The following is a 22,168-nucleotide window of genomic DNA, read 5'->3' as shown; positions in this document are numbered from 1 at the left end:
ACTTTTCAAATTCTTGGAACGGCCAAAGCTGCTGGAACCGCTACCCTCCCTCCTCAAACAGCAGAGCGGGGCTCGGGGCTTCCCTTTGTGAAATTAAACTTGACCCTTTCCTACAGTCACCAAACCCTCTGATATATATCCTTTACAATCTCGATGAAATAGTCATTGTTTCCATTAGATAGACTATATAAACATTACTGACAGCAGAGCTGTATTATAATTCTTTTTCTTTTTTTCCTAAAAGCTTGTATTCCTTGGGAATAATTATCCTCTGTTTGAAAAAACTTGGTAGATTTCCTAATTTTATATTATAATACAACCCCAAAGTCTTCCTAGACTAGGTAAATCTCTCTCATTAAATTCAAATATTTAGTTATTCCATCAGTTTTATCATCTTGAAAAAATTTATCTCGCCTCACTCTCAAACCTGATTGATAGTTTGGGGAGATGTAGAATTCTAGGATGGAAATAATTTTTTTTTCTCAAAAATTTGAAGACACCATCTACTTTCTCTCTTTTACTTTGGAAGTTTGTAGATCACCTTTTTTTTTTTTGGTGTTCTGAACTTTTTGAAATTTCATAATGATGCATTGAGTGGTCATGAGTCTATGTCTGCCCATTGTGTTGAGCACTTATAAAGTACTTTCAGTCTCTCATGTCCTTTGGTTAGGGGGAAATTTTGTATTTCAAAAATACTTTGAAAATTTCTTGCTTTCAATTTCCTCAATTCTTTTTTTTTTTTTTAAGTTTTAAAATCTTGATAAGTTTAATGTTGATATTGCAGGTTTACATACCAGTTGGTACAATTTACATCAAATTTTATACTTACACATCTTTGTCAAGACATTATATAAAACCAAGATACATATTCAATAATTAGGAATTTGCAAAACTTCAGATCTATACTCTCAGGTTTGTTTGATCGTGATACTTCTGATAAGGATCATCAGCATACCAGTTTCGCCTCTTCCAAAAAGACGTTGTCATTTTATCTAAGAGTTTACTTTGGGTTTTATTGCAGAACACAAATTCCCTCAAGCGTCTTTTTCTTGCGGGCTTCTTTTTCCATAATTTTTTCTTATAGCCAGCCTTTCTTCTTAGCCAAAGGCCAGAATGAAGTAGAAGAAACCTATAGATGACCGCTTTTACAGTCTTTCTCTTTCCTTTTCTTGTACTGCAGTACGTCAGAGTTCTGACTGGCAGCTTCAGGACATTTGGAAGCAAGGGGACCACTCTATTAAGGATTGTGGCAGTATGTCCACATGCCAGATTTCCAAGAGATGTAGTAAGTCTGGGAGCCGAGGAAACAAGTGGTGTTTGAACATGACTAAAATGTTGGATGGACAGTGCAGAAATAAGACAAACATTCCTGGTACAGTTTTGAAAGGCTGAAGATGCCAAAATATTCAGGGGCCGTAAAGTTCCTTAAAAAGAACTAACTTCATCTCATTTTTCAACAGTCAGCCTGGAAAATCATGAGAATATCTTAGCTACAGTGTATTCTGACTTTAGGGAGACATCTGATGATTTCTTTATATTCTGAAACCGCTCTCACAGCAGCTGCCAAGACCGCCGCCATCTTGCCAGCTTCCTCAATTCTTTTTCTCTGAAATTATTATTTGGATGGTACCTCATAGACATACCTGTTAATTTTTTTCTTAGTTTTATAATTTGTCTCTATTTTCTACCATTTTCTATTTTTAACTATCTTGGAACATTTTATTTTCCAAAACTTCTACTAAAATGTGTATTCTATACATAATTTCAAAAAGCTTTTTAAAATCTCCGTATTTTCTCTTTTATAGGATCTTTTTTTTTTTCATATCTCTCTCCAGGCACCCCACCCCCCAATTGTCTGCTCTCTGTGTCCATTCGCTGTGTGTTCTTCTGTGTCTGTTGTATTCTCATTAGGTGGCTCCAGAAACCCATCCTGGGACCTTCCAGAGTGGGAGAGAGTCAATCATTCTCTTTCCTCCACCCCAGCTCCCTAGTTCGCTGCTTCTCATATTGTCTCTTCTCTGTGTCTCTTTTTGTTGTGTCATCTTGCTGCATCAGCTCTCAGTGTGGGCAGCGGCACCAGTCCTGGGTGGGCTGCACTCCTTGCTTGGGGGCCACACCTGGCACAGGGGGCACCCCTGTGTGGGTGACACACCTTGCATGCGGCAGCTCACCACACAGGCCAGAAGGCCTTGGGTATCGAACCGTGGACCTCCTATATAGTAGGCGGAAGCTCTATCCATTGAGCCATATTCGCTTCCCTCCTTCATAGCATCTTATTATTCTTTTGTGGATATAATATCTTTTCTCTGAAGATGCTAATGATAATTGATAGGTCTTGTTTTTCTCTTTTCTTTGCATGTATCTGTCTCTTCCAATATGCTTGCTTGCTTCTTTGGGTCTTTCTTTCATACTAAATGTTTTACTTAAAGGTTTGGACCCATTTGTGGTCCTTATACACACACACACACACACATATATGTATGTATATATATGTAGAAAAGGGTCGCTGTATGAAACCCCTGTCGGCTTTGCTGAGTTTGTTCCCTGTTGTTCTCACCACAGATGAGAACTGGGCAGTTGTGTAGGATAGCCCAATGTTCTCTAGGATTAGCCATGTTCCCTAGGACAACAAGTCTTTAAATTTCCTGCCTGGAAATGTTTTGACTGGCTGCCAGCATAATATGAAATGAGTTACAAAGTCTGGTATCTAAAATTACAGCATGTAAACATTTCCTTCATCCCTGTCTGGTAGGAGTCCTCCACCCTCAGTCATCCTAGTGGCTCCGGTCTGGAAACCCCCTATTTTCCCATTTACAGAGATTACACTTCTAATCCTGTGAGAGGTAGTTACTAGCTATGCAGGAGGATCTGCAGTTCTAACTGCTTCTTAAACAACTTTCAGCCAATCCTCTGAGTACCAGCTTCAGGGGTACTCTGTGCAGCCAACATCTCTGCCTTTTTTATGATTCTATAGTGTCAGTTAAGCCGCTTTAAATTTTCCCCACTGCTGACACAAGATTAAGTCTTTTCTGGCCTGCTAAATCAGTTACCAATTATCCACATCTACGTGAGGTTATATATAAAACAAGCAAGCAAAAAAAGTCACCTTTATTCTTATTTCATGAGGGATCAAATATAAATTCCTGTGGTTTTTCCCTCCATCTTATACCAGAAATGCTTCCACTTAACCTTTAAGAAGATTTAACTTAAAAAGCCCTCCTTTGAGAAGCCATTCCTGATATCACTTGTTGTCACTTACCTTCATCCCATTCTCCTCCATGCTGTCGAGAAGCCTGGGCATTCCTGCATCTAATCTGAGGCTTTCCAGATCATATGCCAACCTTTGCTTTCTGTGTCTGTGTTTATCCTCAACTTATACAAACACCTTGAGATGAAAGCCTTTGCTTTTCGTTTCTGTGCCATTTTGCTTAGCCAGTGTTTACCTCACGGTGTCCATCATTGTGTTGAAGTAACCAATTGTTGAATGAATGAAGTGTTAGCCTTCAGAAAATGAGCAAAAGCTAAAATAAAAGCAAGGGGCATTGAGCCATATTGTAGCTCTTCAAAATCACTGTTTTAAGTGTCTAAAATATCACTATTATTAACTATTCAGTAAAATCTCTTGTGCTGTCTTATTTTTTGGAGATTTCACCATAGGTAGATGAAAACAGTGTGAGTGGAGAAATAGAATCCTGCTGCTTGTTACCTTCTCCTGCTAATGAAAGTAAACACAAGGTCAGAGCATTTCCTGGACTGTTGTGAGACTAACTTTTGCATCACTATATCATTTCATTAAATGTTATTGCCCATTTTTTTCTTTTCTTCCATCTAAACAGAAAAAAATTCTAAAAGAATAGTTACAAAACTACTATGTATATCATATAGTTGACTCCTCATTACCAGCAATAATATTTTTGTTTTAACTAAAATTCCAAGGAAAATGTGCAGAATTTCTAAGACATTATTATTGGTTGGAGGTTAAAGAACGCGTTCACTTCATAACCTTGAAATAATGTACTCTGTTTTCTGTGTTCACCCTATCAGAGCAGTATCTTTCTCCTGAACGTCTATGAAATGAAGCTCCCCCAGGAAAAATATTTCATAAATATCTGACCACTCTAAACTCAATCTTTGATGTTAAACTTCACAGGAAGCTGCTTTTGGTTGTGGAGTTTTCAGAAAATTCATAGTCAAGGTTTTTAGATCATTCATTCAAGTTATATTAGCTTACCACTTTCGAGTCTTCATGTAACTGAAGCATTCCACTTTGAGTATCACTTCTGGGAGGCATCCTTACCTGGAAGCAAGATGAAGAAAAAAACAATCCGAAATTTTCCTCACTAGGGCATCACATTTTTCTATTCAAGAGGAATGGAGTCAGGATGCATTAGTAAAACAACTCTGCCTCACTTGTAAAATTTGAAATTGATCCTGGGGAGGAGACACAGATTTAGGAATACGCACCTCTGCACACCTTAGCAGAAAAGGAACTCTGGAAACGAAGGAACAAAGGATTTATCATGGAAGACTTATTACACCTGAGTTAAGTTAAAGGTTTGCCAAATGATTAAAATGACTTTTCAATTAATGCTGATTCTTCATCAAGAAGATGATTTTGTTTCTCTGTCCTGGGAGTAGCTCATATTTTGGTTTTTCACCTGCCCCTCTTTGTCCACCGCTTTGTTTACTTTGACTCCAGAGGAGATGACTTTTACTCAGTGTCCTATCACATACTAAGGACAAAGCGTGGTCTGAAGGTGCTTGCTACCGGTGCCCTCTTCTCTGGCCACAGGTCACTATAACTCCCTTTGTTTTCTTTCCAAAACTCTTCCTGGCCAAACAATCTCAACACTGTGTGTGCCATCCCATGGTCTCCCTTCTCTCACTGTGGTCTTATTCTACCATTAGTGCTGTCATTTATTTTATTTTTAATAGACATTTATTTCTGAATATACCTCAGTCTTTGCGTAGGATGAATGGTAATTCCAACTGGCACTTAAAAGTATTCCATGCCAGATTTTTTACATAGGACTTTACATACATGATCTTAACTCGTTTTCACAATCATCCTCCCATTTGCAAGGGTTGTTTGTCATTTATTTTATAAATCAGAAGAAAAACTGAGACTCAGCAAGTTTAAGCACTTTTTCCTGATCTCATACAACTAGAAAGAACTGGAGCTGAGATTTGAACCTAAGGTCCATCTGGCTTCCAAGTCCTTGCACTTAGATAATTACCAGAGAAAAAGTAAAAGGCCCCTCTTAATTCCACTGACTGAACAAAATATTGCTGATATTTCTTTCTTGTTTTGTTTACTATCATGTGTGCATAAATGGAAGCATAAATACACAAATTTGTATACATTCACATGCATACATTTATATAAAGGTCTTTATATTATGTTTATTTGATAGACTAATTCTATGTATATATTTTTTTATAACTGTTGTGAGCCTTATTACATGTTATTATTTTGTGAAAATAAAATAATTTGTAAGACTATGTAATATCTGTCATTCATAAATACCATATTTTAACCACGCCTTGAATGGTGTTTATGTTTTCATTTAACCTTGTGTTATGAAAGATGAAGGTGTTTGGACAGCGTGTTGTCGAGCCTCTAACACACACTCAGCCTCCTCTCTAAGGGGTACTCTCTACACCCTGCGATGCTCACTCTCCTGCCAGCCACTGTCCCCGCCCCACTCCCACACCAGTCTTCCCTCGTGTTGATTTCACTGGCCCTCTTACCTATCTGGTGGGACTGGCCAGATAGGGTATATACAGCCCACAGAAACTCTGCCCATGCCTCATAAATGTGTACAGAGAAAGACTAGCTTCACAGCAGAGAGACATTAGAAAGCCATTTTCCCAGAAACTGCCCCCCTCTATTTCTTCACCCTCATTTCAGTTAGGCAATTGCAGCTCCGGGGGAGGCTGGACTTCTCTTTTGAGTGTCTTGTTAATCAGGCTGTCACTACCTGATGTGTAAAAGAGACTCCAGTGGTCCAATGATCCTCCTTATTTTTAGTGCAGATTCTTTGTGAATATGCTTATCAACATTCGGATTATGAAAATAAACCCACACGTTATTCTCAAATGTTGAAAGGATTTAAGTCATGTCCAAGATTCTTGTAAACGCTTGGCTATCTTTAAAACAAAATCTGGGCCCAAAGAGTAGATTCTGTTACTTTTAGAATTATTTTAAAAAATTAAAACAAAGATTGTTTTGCTTGCTAAGAAACACAGGATGGAAAATAAAATCTTCATAATATTTTCTGGGGATTGGTATTGAAATCCTTGTTCTCATTTTCATGACATTTGGGTCAATTAGAAAGCTTCAGAATTTTGAACATGCCCACTTATTTGTAGCCTGCCTTTCTGTGATTTTTCAAATAGAATTGCGTAATGTTTTCTGTTTCCCAGAGTACCCAAGGAGTCTTCTGGTTTGGGTACATTCCTAAATCCTCTGCACATCACATATGCCTTATTTAGAATGTTTGCCTCAACATCACAAACAGTGAGGGGAGGTAATATTTTTATCCCAACATATTAAAGTCTTTCATTTTTTTCCCAAATACATTTTAAAGATGACAGCATTGGACTCCTATTATTCTAGTTTATAACTTCACTAATTATTTTTGGCATTTGTCCCTGTTAACCTCTTGCCTGATAAAAGTGTAACTGTCCTGTATAGACCTGTCAAGTGGAATGCCATTTATTTATTTTTTTAAAGATTTATTTATTTATTTATTTCTCTTCCCTTCCCCGCCTCCCACCCTGGTTGTCTGTCCTCTGTCTATTTGCTGCATCTTCTTTGTCTGCTTCTGTTGTTGTCAGCGGCACAGGAATCTGTGTTTCTTTTTGTTGTGTCATCTTGCCATGTCAGCTCTCCGTGTGTGCGGCACCATTCCTGGGCAGGCTGCGCTTTCTTTCACGCTGGGCGGCTCTCCTTACGGGGCGCGCTCCTTGCACGTGGGGCTCCCCTACGCGGGGGACACCCCTGCATGGCAGGGCACTCCTTGCGTGCATCAGCACTGCGCATGGGCCAGCTCCACGTGGTCAAGGAGGCCCGGGGTTTGAACCGCGGACCTCCCATGTGGTAGGCGGACGCCCTAACCACTGGGCCAATTCCACTGCCCATGGAATGCCATTTATTATTAATAATAGCAATGGTTTGCTGCTATTCTGGCACTGTTCTTAACCCTTTACTTACTTATTTCTAATTCTACTACGAGCTTTGCTAAATCGACAGTATGACTTAATTTTATAAATCAGAAAACAGAGACAGAGAGGTTAAACTGTTCACAGTTGCCTGGTTAGTAAGAGGCAGAGTTACAATTTGAACCCTAAGCTCTGCCTCTAAAGCTCTATGCTCTTTCCAGTAGACCAAGCGGCCTTAAATTATTACCTGAGGCTTTCAATGCAATATTAATCCAGTTCATATATCAACAGTGCGCAGTGGATGTCAACTAAAATCAGACAACCTGAAGTACAAGTGCCAGGGCATGCTTAGATCCCATTCATTCACTCCACAAATTATTTCCTGAGTACCTACTGTGGGCCAGGCAAGTTGATGTTCGCTAAAAATATAATGGGGAAAACAAGAAGCTATAGTCTCTACCCTCTGGAGATAAATGTCTAGAGTCTAGATGGCACTGCTGTTCATATGGAGGTCCTCTCACCAGGACTCACAACCTGAGAGCGCATCGAGGAAGGAGCTGACCTGACAGAAACTGCTGTTGCTTCCCCACCTCCCACCGTCTACCCGGTGGTTTCCATTGCCGGATAAAAATTAGACTCAGTTTGAAATGGGGTTAAAATGTGCATGGCAATACTGCCCTCCCACATCCCTTCCCCACCTCATCCAGGGAATAATAATCGGAGGGAAGGGGTGGAATGGGAATGGGACCCAAGCTTCGGTATCTTAAACTTATCTTCCAACTATTCCTGAGTGATTTTCATGTACAACTATGGTTGAGGATCTTCTCAGAATGCCCTTAGTAGCTACATTGCAGCTTATCGCTTCCCACCATAAAGCTATAAAAGTTCTCTGACTACACCAGAAATCAGCCCAGTTGGCTACTGCTAGACCATTTCTGTTGCCTTGAATGTTTTTTCTTTCATATTCCTGAACCAGTGCTGCCCAGTTTCCTTTTCTGACTTTCCCCTGTAGATTCCAGCTGTGAGTTGGCCCTTTCAACTGCAGAGTCTCTAATTCTTACTAGGTTCCCTATTTCCTGAGCGTGTGATGCTGGCCTTCAGTGTAGGCTTGGGGTCCTTCTCTGGGCCCCTCACGGGCCCTGCGCCCTCCGTGCTCCTGGTCCTAGCTGCCCGCAACCCCAGAAGCTCATGGTCCCACCTTCTCTGACCCAGTAGCTGGGGCAGGACTGGTCACTGGCAAAAGGAAACTTGACCTATCATCAGCCCACTGCCCTCCCTTCTTTCTAAACTCCCGCCAACTCAAGAGGTACTAGCTTACCTCTCTTCTGTGGTTCCCTTTGGAAACTTCTTTTCCTTTAAAAAGCAAACCTTGCTGTTCGTTGTAATCTGGTTATTGTACATTAAGATCTATTTGGGTGGATTTCTGGGGTGAGGGAGGAGCTGGGACCAAGGGGCGTTGTGCATGCAGCTCCAGGCCTGCAGCCCTGAGAGGACCTTGGACCTTGAAGTCCGGGCTGCTCAGGTCACTACTGCAGCTCTTTCAACTCTTGCAACTCTAATCTTGTCTCAATTTTTCTGGTCGAGGCGCTATTCTATAATCCAAGATTTGAAAGACAAAACTAGTATGGGATTGGGGGGAAATGTTTTCTCATCACTAGATGATTGAAAATGGGGAAAGAAAGTGTAGGGATAGAAAGATGTTGGCAATAATGAAGAGCAGTTAACAACTGGAAAGCAACAGGATCAGTGTGAAGAGGGCATTGGAGACTGACAGGCATGAATCTGGTTCTGCCATTTCCTAGCCATTTGTTGCAAAGCTTAAGGCCCCAATCCTTAGGTGTCTCATTTATAAAATACATATATCCTTCTCATAGGGTTTTGGTGAAGATTAGAGATTATGTGGACAAAGCACATGGCTCAGAGCGTGTGTATTAAGGTCTTATGATGCAAGGAAACAAGACAAATTAAGATCGTATCAGTGGGTAGAGGGGACCGAGACTGAGCCTGTGGGAACACAGAATTGTTTCATGAATTTAGAAGGTCCTGTGCTGTCTTAACTTGGATGCAAAATTCCATGCAATGTCAAAGATATTAAAAGGAATCAAAATTCCTCATTAAGTAAAAATATTTTGCAAAAATGGAAGGTATCCTTACAATTCTGCTATTAAAATTACTTAGCAATTTACAATAATTCATAGTTGGCTGTATTTGCTTGGCGGTCGATAAGCACCGAAAATAATTTATTTAGAAGTGAGACAATCTAACTTGCGAATTATTTTCCAAAGTAATGCATCTGTTGCAAATACCAAATTTGATTATGTACGTACATTTTTTTGTTTGTTTCATAGTTTTCAGGTTTGAGTCATTTCTTAGATTTCGAGTACTTTTGTAGACCCTGACAAGCGTACGCGCTCAAGGTCAGCTCCTCAGAGAGCCTCGGGAGTGGGCTTAGCCTGCCACCTCTCAGTGCCCAGGGCCCTGCTCGGGTCCAACCAGGCCTGACTGGTTTGTCCCCGCTCTGCAGCGGATTCTAGAGCTCCACTTCGGCAGTAGCAGGGCCACTCAGTCTCTGCTTCAGGAGCTTGTCCTCTTAAATTACTCTTTTGCTCTTAAGTTCAAATTTCCAGAGAGCAATGAGCAGGGCCAATGTTGAACACTCAGGGAACTGAATTCCACTGCCAGGCACACCCGGGCAGCTGCTGGTCAGTCCAAAGATGAGCTGCCTTTTGGACATTCACACACCTCTAGGGAGGAGGTGTCACTATGTGTAAGCAAGTCCTTGCCAGAGCCATGAGACATTGCCACTACCGTACCTGATGGCTTCTGGCATGGTCTGTCCAGTACAATGTGTGCTCAATAAATTGTCGGCATTACTATGGGTATTACCTATTTTGCAACTAGTACTGGGGATGAAACTCAGAGGCAACCTGACAGTAAACAAACTTGTGATCAGAGAGACGATCTGGAAGAATGAGTTGGATTACTAAGGCGATGAGAGTAAGAGAAGAATTCTAGTTGAGGGCTAGCCTCTGAACAAAAGACCAGAAGTAGGAATAGTTAAGTCGACCTTGTGGATAGCTTAGAGTCTGGTAAATTGGGGTGTTTAGCTGTAGTTAAACTAGAAGAGGCATCAAAGAAGAGGTAGAAAGGAGGGTAAAACTATGAAAGGAGTTGTTTATATAACCCACTAAAGGGGTTGTATTTGAATTGGACTTCAGCGTTTTTGAAAGCCTTAGCTCAAGGATATAATGTAATAAGTTTTATGTTAAGAAGTTTTGTTTTAAGAAGTTTCTTTTTTTTTAATGTTAGCGTTAAATGGGGAATAGATGGGAAATCATAGATGAATTTACAAAAATAGAATGGAAAAAAAAAGAAATAGTTAAAAAAGACATCGCCTATGAGAGTGGCTATGGGGAAGGAGCCAAGAAGAAAACGGGGACCATGTAAAACTGGATGGCTCAGAAAAAGGATGCCATCATCACCAGAGAGCGCTAAATCAGGAGGAGGAAGCATTTGGCAAGACGAAACCAAGGATTAGGTGTTAAAGCTGTCTTTCTTATGATCTATGAAGGGCAAATCCATGATGAGATGCCTGTTAACACGTGGCGCTAACTGTGGGGGACAGTGACATATGAAACTGACACAGATACACCGAAGGAAGTCCTCACAAAATTGTGGTGCAGGCAGAAAGCAGGAGATGAGAGATGAATGATGCCGTGGTCGCATAAGAGAATGTGTTCAGGTGAAAGGGATAAAAACTATAATTTCAGCCTGATGAGTTCCTCATAAAACTGTCATTTCTGCTTTACGAATTTGTAGTTTCAATATTCAAGGGGTTAATTATACTGAGCCATTGTTGCCATTTAAGCAAAGGATGTGGGAATTACTGCTGACTTCTTCCTGAAGACATTAGCCCAACATGACATACTGGGCAAAACAACCAAACAAATACTAAAGAGCCTTTTAAAAGGCTTACGGCGCGAATTCATACATATACACAACAACAATGCAGTAGATGATTTAGTATAATTCACTTCTATAAAAATACATAAGAGATCTGGTAAAGGTCTCTAAAAATGTCTAACTGCCCTGATAGAACAAAAATGAATAAGTCACAATCTCATAGTTCTAGTCCTGGAGGAAATGACCTAGAGTGGGCAGAGGTAGACATTTGGACAATTTGTTACATTTTGAAACATGATTCAAAATGTAACAGAAATATGAAAAAAATACTGTGGCAGCACAGAGGATGGAGCATTTGATTTGATTGTTTCGGGTGGGAAGGGGGGTAGTCAGGAGATGCTTACCAGAGAGAGGAGCATTTGAGTTGAATATAAAAGAATGAGTTGGGATTTTCTGGGTAAAAATAAGTCTTTCCAGGTAGAGAGAATAGTATCTGAATAGCCATGATGACGTGAAAAAGTTTGGCAGGTTTACGGAACAGTAATTCAGCATGAACAATGAATTCAATTTGATTTGCATGTGGAGTATGTGAAAGGAGAATCGTTACTGGAGAGGAGGTAAGACTAAGATGGTAAAGTGAGTCATTCAGAATAGGTTAGTTTGTGCTCAAGTAGCAAACACCTTCAAGTCTCAGTGGCAGAATCAAGGGTTTATCTCTCCCTCCCAACGATGCAGGCATCAGGGTCCACTGGATGCTCTGCCCCTTGTCCTGTCTCCAGCCCTTCCCCATCTCGAGTGCTCTTCACTCTGACAAGGGGAAGGACACACGGACAGTCGTGCCCTGGTGAATTAGGGCCACTCTCCGAAAGTGAAACGCATCACTTGCTTCAACATTTCTCTAGCCAAAGTAAGTTATGGGGGCACACCTAATTTCAAAGGGAAAGGGAAGTATGATCCTTCCCTGAGTTCTGAAGGAAAACTGGGGATATTGGTAAACAGTGCTACTGGCTACAACATAAGCTTTGCTGAGGATACCACCAGCTGTGTTGCCAGTGAATCTTTGCATGGGCGGCGGGGATGACGGTTGAATTTCTAGTAAAATCTCTACTCTACTCTAGCAACAGTAGAGATCAACTCAATCAGTGATTCTCTAATTTAGCATCCATCAGAATCACTTGCTAAAAACGCAGATTGCTGGGGCCCGCCCCCATAGTTTCTTACTCTGGAGGTCTAGGGTGGGGCCTGAGAAGTTGTATTTCTAAGTTCCGGGGTGATACTGATGCTGTTTGTTTTGGGACCACACCTAGAAAACCACTGAACTGGAGGGATCAGATAGTGAAGTTGTAGCAAAAGTTAGATGGGACATGAAGAATGGAACTAAATTTAGCAGCGGCAAAGTGGCAAGAGAGAGGATGCGAGACAGAAGGCGTTTTTTTGAGGTTGGATCAGCAGCATTTAATAACATGGAATGTTAAGGTTAAGGCAGAGAAAAGTTTGTAAAAAATTACAATGCCCTGTCTACTTGGGGTAGATAATTGCCCCGTTAATAGAAATGAACACCATGGAGGATAGAACAGGTTTAGGCATGGATAAAAGGATTGCAAAGGAAGACAAAGAGTCCAGTTTCTGACAGTTACCTCAAGTGCCTGTAAGCATCCAACTGGCTATGTCCATCAGTCATTGTAATGCAGTTAGCTCTGGATCTCAGACAAGTGCTAATACCTGGGGATAAAGACTGAGATGATGAAGTTGAAGTCACTGGATAAGATGAAAACATCCAGGAAAAATATTTTGTGCTATAAAGGTAGAGAACCAAGAGAAGAATCCCGAAATGCCCCAATACTTAGATAAATGACGAGAATGATGTGAAGCCAGGCAAGGACAATGAAAGAATGAATAGTCTGAAAGGTAGAAAAATCAGCAGAGAGGTCAGTCCTCGGAAACAAGGGACAGAGATTTAAACATCAGGGAGTAATGGATGGTGTCAAGTATTTTAGAGAGATCATACTTGATGGGAACTTAAAACAGGACTACAATAATTAATTGTACATCATTACTTTATTCAGCCAAGCCCTGCCCTATTCTTGAATATGATATGTCCTTCCTATCAGCCAGTGCCCAAGTTTTACCCTCACTCTTAAATGAATCAGGACAACCTCGACAGCCACTAGGTCCATCCTTTGAAAACTGAAGCCATCCCAGAAGATGAGCCCTGCAGCAGTCCCAGGCCCCTGAAGAACGTTGCCTTTGTCCCCTCGCCGAGGGGGTGGATGACGAAAAATGGTATCCTTCTAAACCTTTACTAAATGGTGCCTCAAAGATTGCTGGAACCTGGGGCCCAGAGCTGTGTGTGTCAGGTGGTGTCGTGCAGGCCATCCTCTGGCTAAGATCCTGATTCTATCCCAATCACCTCTCATAACAAGTATATACCCAGGGCTACGCTCAGGCCCAAACTGAGTCTTAAACGCCAAACATGGTGTCTGACTTTTTCTGTGCCTTCTTGCTGAACGAGGACTTCTCTCAACATCTATCTGAATCTGCACTCCCAGAGTGCACACAATCTCCCCACTGGGTCTTCAGTTCAGGCTGCAGAACGTAGCGAAGGTCATCCAAGGTCATCCCCAGGCTGCATCCAGCTTGCCCACCCATCCACTCCAGGCTGTTCTCTCAGAGAGGGCGCCAAGCCCTAACCCCGGTCTCCTCCTTTTTCTGCTCAGACTATGCCCACCGGCTTGTAAAGGCAGTGGAGGTAACTGTGTAAGGATGCTACCAGCATGTCAGATAGTTACACTGACAAAAAGAGGTCAAAACAGACCTAAGCAGATCCAGGTAAAATGCAATGACAGGAAGTGGTAGCCTTCTTGCCCGGTGCTTTTTAAACAGCACATGTGTGGGACATTTCCTGTTTCACCTCATTTGAGAGTGAGAGAAAAACGTCTCTCAGACATTTTCAAAATATTATCAGTTTGCATTACATCTGTGTTTTCTTGATTAAAATAAGGAAAAAATAAAGAGCCTAAAAATGAACAACAGGTCAGAAGGTAGAGACCAAGTAGATGGTGCTGTTTTGAAATTATTGTAGTACTTTACTTTTTAATCAAAATGATGCAGATAGAAGAGAAATAATTCCCCAAATAGTCAGTAATCACAAGGAAAGAACTTTGTTATTTTCTTTGCAAAGGAGGAACTCCAGATGAGAGGTCCATGGCTCTTTTTATTTTTTTTAAGGTTTATTTTATTTATTTCTCTGTCTCCCAGCCCCCCCAATTTTTGCAATCCTTGTCTGTTCTCTGCATCTATTTGCTGTGTGCTCGTCTTCTTTTTGGGGAGGCACCAGGAACCAAACCTGGGACCTCCCATGTGGGAGGGAAGTGCCCAATGCCTTCAGCCACCTCCACTCCCACCTGTTCTATCTCTCATTGTGTTTCCTTGTTGCGTCTCTTTGTTGTGTCAACTTGTTGCATCAGCTCGCTGCACCAGCCCATTGTGTCAGCTCACCACCTTCTTTTGGAGGTACTGGGAACTGAATCCAGGACCTCCTGTGTGGTAGGTGGGTGCCCAACTGCTTAAGCCACATCTGCTTCCCAGGTTCATGGCTCTTGATCCATAGGTCCCAGAGACCCTCCACTCTTTATCTCTACTTTCTCATATCCACAATAGAGAGAAATTTAAGTGTGATTATTTGATGTTATTCTTCAACAGTATTTTAATTATTGAATGCTCAATAACCAATTTATAAAAGGATATTTAGAATAAATCCTTCAATCCTGGACTCTATCTCTCTTTCATCCTTGTGTCTTATGTTAGAGACTGAATGTGAGCAACACCTGCTCCATGAATAATCCACTGATTCATCTGAACAAAAAAAGTTCAGCAAAGGAGTTGACTGCTTTATGATACAGATGGCATCTGTCATTTAAATAACTTAAGTTATTTAAATTGAATAGTGAAAATATCTGACAAATCCTTTTCAGACAAATACAGCAAAGAAATCTGGAATAACATCTAAGACATCAGACGTTGTTGTGAGGCCTTCAAGATTTTCTTTTATTTAGGGAGTAAACTATTGTGTGTGTCTCTCCCCTTTCTCTCTCTCTGATGAATTCCATCTGCTTGTAAGTGTCATTGCTCAAATTGGCAATGAAACACTTTTGATTAGTACTGAAAAGGTATAATGTATGAGACCTTGAATGCAAAACTTCTGATAAAAATTAACTTTAATGTCTTGGAATACTCTTATCAGATCAACTGTATTGTCCCAGTGTAAGTTGCTTAAATCTTCTTGGCTAAGCTTGGGAGTGCAAAGCTTAATACCCACAGGCTTGCAATCTTTTTGAATGTGATTATAATTCAGCACCAGCTTTGCATCCTGGATAAAGGTTCCCCTTGAACACAAAGTATGTTACATGCTTGTGTGCTAGTGATCAAAATACTCAGAGGATTATGGCACTTGCTGTTCTTAAACCTCCAAAATGGTGTTAAAATGCTACATCCAATCAGCTAAGCTGTAAATTAAATTTTTGTAGATTGAAGACATAGTTTTATTTCATATGCCAGAAACTCATTTCAGTCCTAGCATTTCTGTTAGCACGTTGCATCTAGCAGCATAACTCAAGAGGTTTAATGAAAGTTTAAAAACAATCTGTTGCAGATTTTGTGCCTAATTTATTTTTAATTGCAAATTGTACAACACATTATTGCCTGTGAAAATAGAAATTTAATTTCCTTCCTGTTTTTCTTTCTTTTTATTTTTTTCCATAAATCTAATGCAACCTCAGAGGGGATGCAGGCTTAACACACTATTTTCTGGATTTTATTTCTTTATTCTTACATCCTTGATGTGCTGCCCTGGGAAAATATAGCTCATGTCACTTAGCTTTTTCCTTTAAACATACTTCATGCCTTAAGAATATGCCATTTGGAATTTTTACGTGAAATTTGGATTTATGCAATTATTATAAGTGTATAGAACACACCATAGTGTGTGTTCTGTTCTATGAGGAAGTCCTCTTCACTGTGTTTGACAATTTACTTTTGCTAAAAGTATTCATATTAAAATTTAGAGTTATTTTATATTGTGAATCTTTACCTGTGATGGAGTAAAAGCACATAATAGGTAACTTTTAATTATAAGACTAGCTGGAGAATTTGTAAAAATTAGGTAGCATAGCCCATATTTTCATAATAGTAGAACAAAGTATTAACCTGAAGTTTGCTTTTTAGCGTGACCTTTAATTTTTATGTGGTCCTTTCTGGAATGCACCGAATGAATAATCAAACAAAAGTGCTCGTTCTGGTGTTGTCTTTTGGAAAGTTATGTCACAGTCCACTGCCTCTGGTAGTTTGACTTTGGATAGGAATCTGAAATGAAGCTTAATGTGAGCGCTATCAAGTGATTCTAGGAAAATGTCAAAATACAAGAAGAGGAAACACAGGTCTTCCATGCTGGATTTGCATTCCCTTCTGAGATCTTTGGCACTTTACAGCAGAAAGGGAGTTATATTATTTATTTTAAATTTCATGGCTTTTTATTCTGCCGCCGTCCTTCGAGAGTGACCATCAGCGTTCTCCCCCCCCCGGCCTTTCTCACTCCTTGCTGGGCATCCTGTCAGCTCAGCCGGCTGCTCTCAGAGCTCCTGACAAGCGCTTGCTGCCTCTTGCTGGAGAGGGTGAGAACCAAGGCCCTGACCAGGGCTCCCTTCGCAGGAGATGCTTCTGGGCAACCGCACAAGGCCCGCCTTTCAGTGACCCATCAGTGTGACGTATTGTTTGGGGTCTGCTCTCGTGAGCAGGGACAGTAGGACACATTCTCCTCAAGGAACACTTGTTGTGAGTGAGTACCTTGACCTCTGATAAGATAGTGTGTTCAATTTCAGGTAGGATTTGGGCCTGGGCTGGGGGAGGCGGACTTGAACTTAAAATGTTTTGAGCCCTTGAACTGAATTGTAGCTCAAAAGAAAGTAGGTAAAGGTCAGAAAAATGACTTGGAAATAACCATTACGTATGACATTATGAAAAAGTGTTTTTTAAAAAAAAACAAACTTTTGTTAGAGAAGTTGTAGGTTTAAAGAGAAATCATGTAGAAAACACAGAGTACCCACATACCACCTTGCTTTACTCACAATTTTCTCTGTTATTAACACTTTGCATTTCTGAGGTAACTTTTTTACAACTGAAGAAACAATACTATTATAATGATACTGCAACTAGAGTCCATAGTTCACATTAGGGTTCACCGTGTCGTACAGTCCTACGGGTTTTTAAAACATTTTTAATCTAACATATGCATAATCTGAAATTTTAATCATATTCAAATATGTAACTTAGTGCTGTTAATTTCATTCAAAATATTGAGCTACCATCACTACCATCTATTACCAAAACATTTCCATCACCCCAAGCAGAAATTCTGCATCAAATAAGCATTAATTCTCCATTTTCTACCCCTATCCCAGCCCCTGGTAAACTGTATTCTAACATCTGATTCTATTAATTTGCTTATTCTATTTATTTCATATCAGGGAAATAATACACTATTTGCCCTTTCGTGTCTGGCTTATTTCACTCAAAACTGTGACTTCAGGGCTCATCTATGTTGTTGTATGTGTCAGGACTTCATTCCTTTTTATGAATGAATAATATTCCATTGCATGTATATGCCACATTTTGTTTATCCATTTATCTGTTGATGGACATCTGGGTGGCTTCCATCTTTGGCAACTGTGAATATCTGTGCGCATATATTGCTTTGAGTCCCTGCTTTTGATTTTCTGGATATACACCTAGAAGTGAGACTGCCAGGTCGTATGGTTATTCTATACTTAACTTCTGTGGAACAGCCAAACGGATTTCCACAGTGGCTGCATCATTTTGCATTCTCATGAACAGTGAAAGAGTGTTCCTAGTTTTCCACATGACCTTCAACACATTTTAGTTTCAGTTTCAGGTTTGTTTTTTTTAATAGTAGCCATTCTAGTGGGCATGAAATGGCACCTCTTAGTGGTTCTGATTTGCATTTCCCTAATGGGTAATGGTGGTAAACATCTCATCTTGTGCTTATTAGCCACTTGCATATCTTCTTTAGAGAAATATCTGTTCAAGTCTTTTCTTTTGCCTGTTTTCTAATTGGCCATTTGTCTTTTGTTGTTGAGTTGTAGAATTTCTTTATATATTCTGGATATTAAACCCTTATTGGATATGTGGTTTCCAAATATTTTTTCCCATTTGGTAGGTTGTCTTTCTACATCTGTCATGAAGTTCTACATGGCACAAAAATTTTTAATATTGAGGAAGTTCGTTTATCTATTTTTCATTTTGTTCCTTCCGCTTTGGGTGTAAAGTCCAAGAAACCATTGCCTACCACAATGACCCAAAGATTTCTCTATGTTTTCTTCAAGAAGTTTTATAGTTTTGGTTGCTATGTTTAGGTCTTTGATCCATTTTTAATATGCTCTGTGATAGGGGTCTCCCTTCCTTATTTTGCATATGGAAACCCAGTTTTTCCAGGATCATTTGTTGAAAAGACTATTCTTTCCCCATTCCGTGGGCTTGGTACCCTTTTCAAAAATCAATTAGCCATTGATAGGAGGGTTTATTTTTGAAATCTCAATTCAATTCTATTGGTCTATATGCCTGTCCTTGTTCCCATATCATGTTTTGATTACTGCAATTTTGAAGTAACTTTTTAAGTCACGAAGTGTGTTTCATCCAAGTTCATTTTTCAATAGTTTGGCTATTTGAGACCCCATACTCTTCAATTATTACCTCTTGCATTTCTGTAAAGAAGACTATTGAAATTTTTATTGGGTTTGCATTGAATCTGTAAATTGCTTTGGGTAAAATTGACATCTTAACGATATTTAGTCTTTTAATCCAAGAACAAGAAATACGGTCACATTTATTTTGATCTTCCCTGATACTTTGGCAACATTTTGTAGGAATTCCATATAGAAGTCTTTTACATCATTGGTTAAATTTTTTTCTTAGCTATTTGATTCTTTTAGTTGCTCTTGTAAATGGAATATTCTTGATTTCCCTTCAGATTGGTCATTATTAAGGTATAGAAACACTGTTAATTTTTGCACATTGGTACCATACCATTTCACTGAATGTATTAACTCTGGGTGCTTTGTTGTAGATTTTTCAGGATTTTCTATGAATAGGATCATGTCATCTGCAAATAAGGAAAGTTTCGGTCTTCCTTTCCAATTTGGATGCCCTTTATTTCTTTTTCTTGCCTACTTGCTCTGGCTAGAACTTCCAGTACAAGGTTGAATAATAGAAAAGACCATGATCATCCTTTCTTTGTTCCTGAAAAGCTTTCGGTCTTTCCCTGTTGAGTAAGATGATACCTGTGGGTTTTTCATATGTGCCCTTTATCATGTTGAGGAAGTTTCCTTCTCTTCCTAGTTTTCTGAGTGTTTTTATCAAGTAAGGGTGCTGGGTTTTGTGAAAAATTTTTTGGGATCATTGGAGATGATCATTTATTGTTTTCTTTCCTTCATTCTATTACTATTGTGCATTTCATCAATTGATTTTCTTATATTAAACCAACCTTGCATAAATGGGATGAACTCAATTTGATCATGGTGTATAATTCTCTTAATGTGGCATTGGAATTGGTTTACTAGTGTTTTGTTGAGTATTTTGCATCTATATTCATAAAAGATATTGGTCTGTACTTTTCTTGCAGTATCTGTATCTGACATTGGTATTAGGGTAATATTGGCCTCATAGAATGAGTAAGGAAATACTCCCTCTTTTTCAAATGTTTGGAAGTGTTTGAACAAGATTTGTATTAATTCTTCTTGGAATGTTTGGTAAAAGTCAACACAGAAGCCATCTGTTCCTTGGCTTTTCTTTTTTGAGGAGGTTTTTGATTGCTGATTCAATGCCTATACTTGATATTGGTCTGTTGAGATACTCTCTTTCTTCTTGAGTCAGTGGGGGTTTCTAGGAATTAGTCCATTTCATCTAGGTTATCTAATTTGTTGATGTACAGTTGTTCATAATATCCCCTTACAATCTTTATTATTTCTGTGGGATCAGTAGCAATATCACTCCTTCCATTTCTGATTTTAGTGATTTGTGTCCTCTTTCTTTTTCTTTGTCAATCCAGCTAAAGTTTTGTCAATATTATTAATCTTTTCAAAGAACTGGCTATGGTTTTGTTGATATTCTCTATATTTTCTCATGTCATATTTCACTTTGCTCCACTTTGATCTTTGTTATTCCCTTCATTCTGCTTGTTTTGGGTTTAGTTTACTCTTCTTTTTCTAGATTCTCCAGTTGTGAGGTGTGGTCTCTGATATGAAATATTTCTTCTTTTTTAATGTGAGAGTTTAGAGCTATACATTTGTCTGTCAGCACTCCCTTTCAGTATGTTTTGTTTTATTTTCATTTACTTGATGGTATTTCCTAGTTTCCCTTATGATTTCTCCTTTGACCCATTGATTGTTTAAGAGTATGTTGTTGAAACTAGAGAATAATCTAGAGTATGAATGCCATAGTGATTTTGGTGATAGATGAAGATTATGGTTAATAATATAAATACAGAAATGTTCTTCTTTTACAAACTATTAAGGATATGGTAATGCATGGGAAAGTTAAAACTAATATAACTTATGGACACTAGTTAACAGCAATATTGTAATATTTTTGCTGCAATAGCAAATAAGATACTATATTAATTCTAAGAATAGCTATAGGCGGGTATATAAGGGATTTTTCCTTTTGGAGTAAGGAAAACATTCTAAACTTGACTGATGTGATGACAGCATGACTCCGTAATGAAACTGAGAGCCACTGTGTGTGCACTATGAATGGATTGTGCAAAACATGGGCCTGTAGGACACAGGGAATCCAGTAGAGGATGAACTGTGGCTAATGAGATAAAGATTAGAACATTTTCTCATGACCTCTAATAGCCGTGTAATACTAATACAGGGTATTATTAATTGAAGTTGGTAGGGGAAAAATACACCAAATATAAGATATGGGCTATTGTTAGTAACATTTTGATAATGCTATTACATAGTTTGTAACAAATGTTTCACAACTATACAAGGTGTTGTTGGGGGGTGATGCATGGGAGTCCTGTATGGTGCCATGCATGTTTGTGTTGTAAGTTCACAACTTTTACTATACATTTATTGTTTATGTATGATCATGTATGAATGATATATTTCAATAACATTTTATTAAAAAGGGTATATTGTTTAATTTCTACATATGTGTGAATTATTCAATTCTCCCTTTCTTATTGATTCCTAGTGTCATGCTATGGAGGTCAGAGAAGATACATTGTATGATTTCGATATGTCTGAATTTATTGAGACTTGTTTTGTGACCTAACATATGGTCTATCCTTGAGAATGACCCATGTGTACTAGAGAAGTATGTGTTTTCTGCTGCTATTGGGTAAAGTGTCCTGTATTTATCTGTTGGGGCTAGATAGTTCCTAGTGTTGTTTACGTATTTTATTTCCTTATTGATCTTCTGTATAGATGCTCTATCCATCATTGAAAGTGGTATATTAAAGGCTCCTATTATTAATGTAGAACTGTCTGTTTATCCCTTCAAATCTGTCTATATCTCCATGTATTTTGCAGCTCTGCTGTTAGGTGCATTGAGTTGGTCCCTTTATCAAACCTTCGTTGTCACTTGTAACAATTTTTTACCTAAAGTGTATTTTATCTGTTATTACTATAGTTACCCCAGCTCTCTTTCAGTTATTATTTGCATGATATATTATTTCACTTTCAACTTTTTTGTGACTGTGAATTTAATGTAAGTCTCTGGTATAGCATATCATTGAGCAATGTGTTTTTTAAAGTCCAGTCTACCAATCTAAATTTTTATAGGATAGTTTACTCTATTTACATGTCAAGTCACTATTGATAATAAGGTATTTCTTCTGTCATTTTACTATTTGATCTTTCTAAATCTTATACAATTTTGGTCCCTCAATTCTTCCATTAATGCTTACTTTCATATTTATTTTATTTTTTTATCATACCATTTGTGCCCCTTTTTATTTCTTTCTATGTATATTTATCATATATTTGCCTTATGAGGCTTAAATTTAACATCCTAAATCTAT

General features: G+C 39.0%; 1 protein-coding gene across 1 annotated transcript; it reads right to left on the bottom strand.

Annotated features, from left to right (window-relative positions):
- Positions 1–740: 740 nt before the first annotated feature.
- On the bottom strand, positions 741–13,443 carry LOC101432703 (large ribosomal subunit protein bL35m-like). The gene is made up of 2 exons (XM_012519235.4): positions 13,197–13,443; positions 741–1,424 (listed from the first exon to the last, which is right to left on the bottom strand). The coding sequence occupies exons 1-2, from the start codon at positions 13,441–13,443 to the stop codon at positions 901–903; spliced, it is 771 nt and encodes a 256-aa protein (XP_012374689.2). The 3' UTR covers positions 741–900.
- Positions 13,444–22,168: the final 8,725 nt, after the last annotated feature.

Source organism: Dasypus novemcinctus, chromosome 1, assembly GCF_030445035.2.
Source record: "Dasypus novemcinctus isolate mDasNov1 chromosome 1, mDasNov1.1.hap2, whole genome shotgun sequence".
Classification (NCBI taxonomy): domain Eukaryota; kingdom Metazoa; phylum Chordata; class Mammalia; order Cingulata; family Dasypodidae; genus Dasypus; species Dasypus novemcinctus.
Note: the sequence above shows the minus strand (reverse complement) of the source record. Positions and strands in the feature narration are given on the sequence as shown.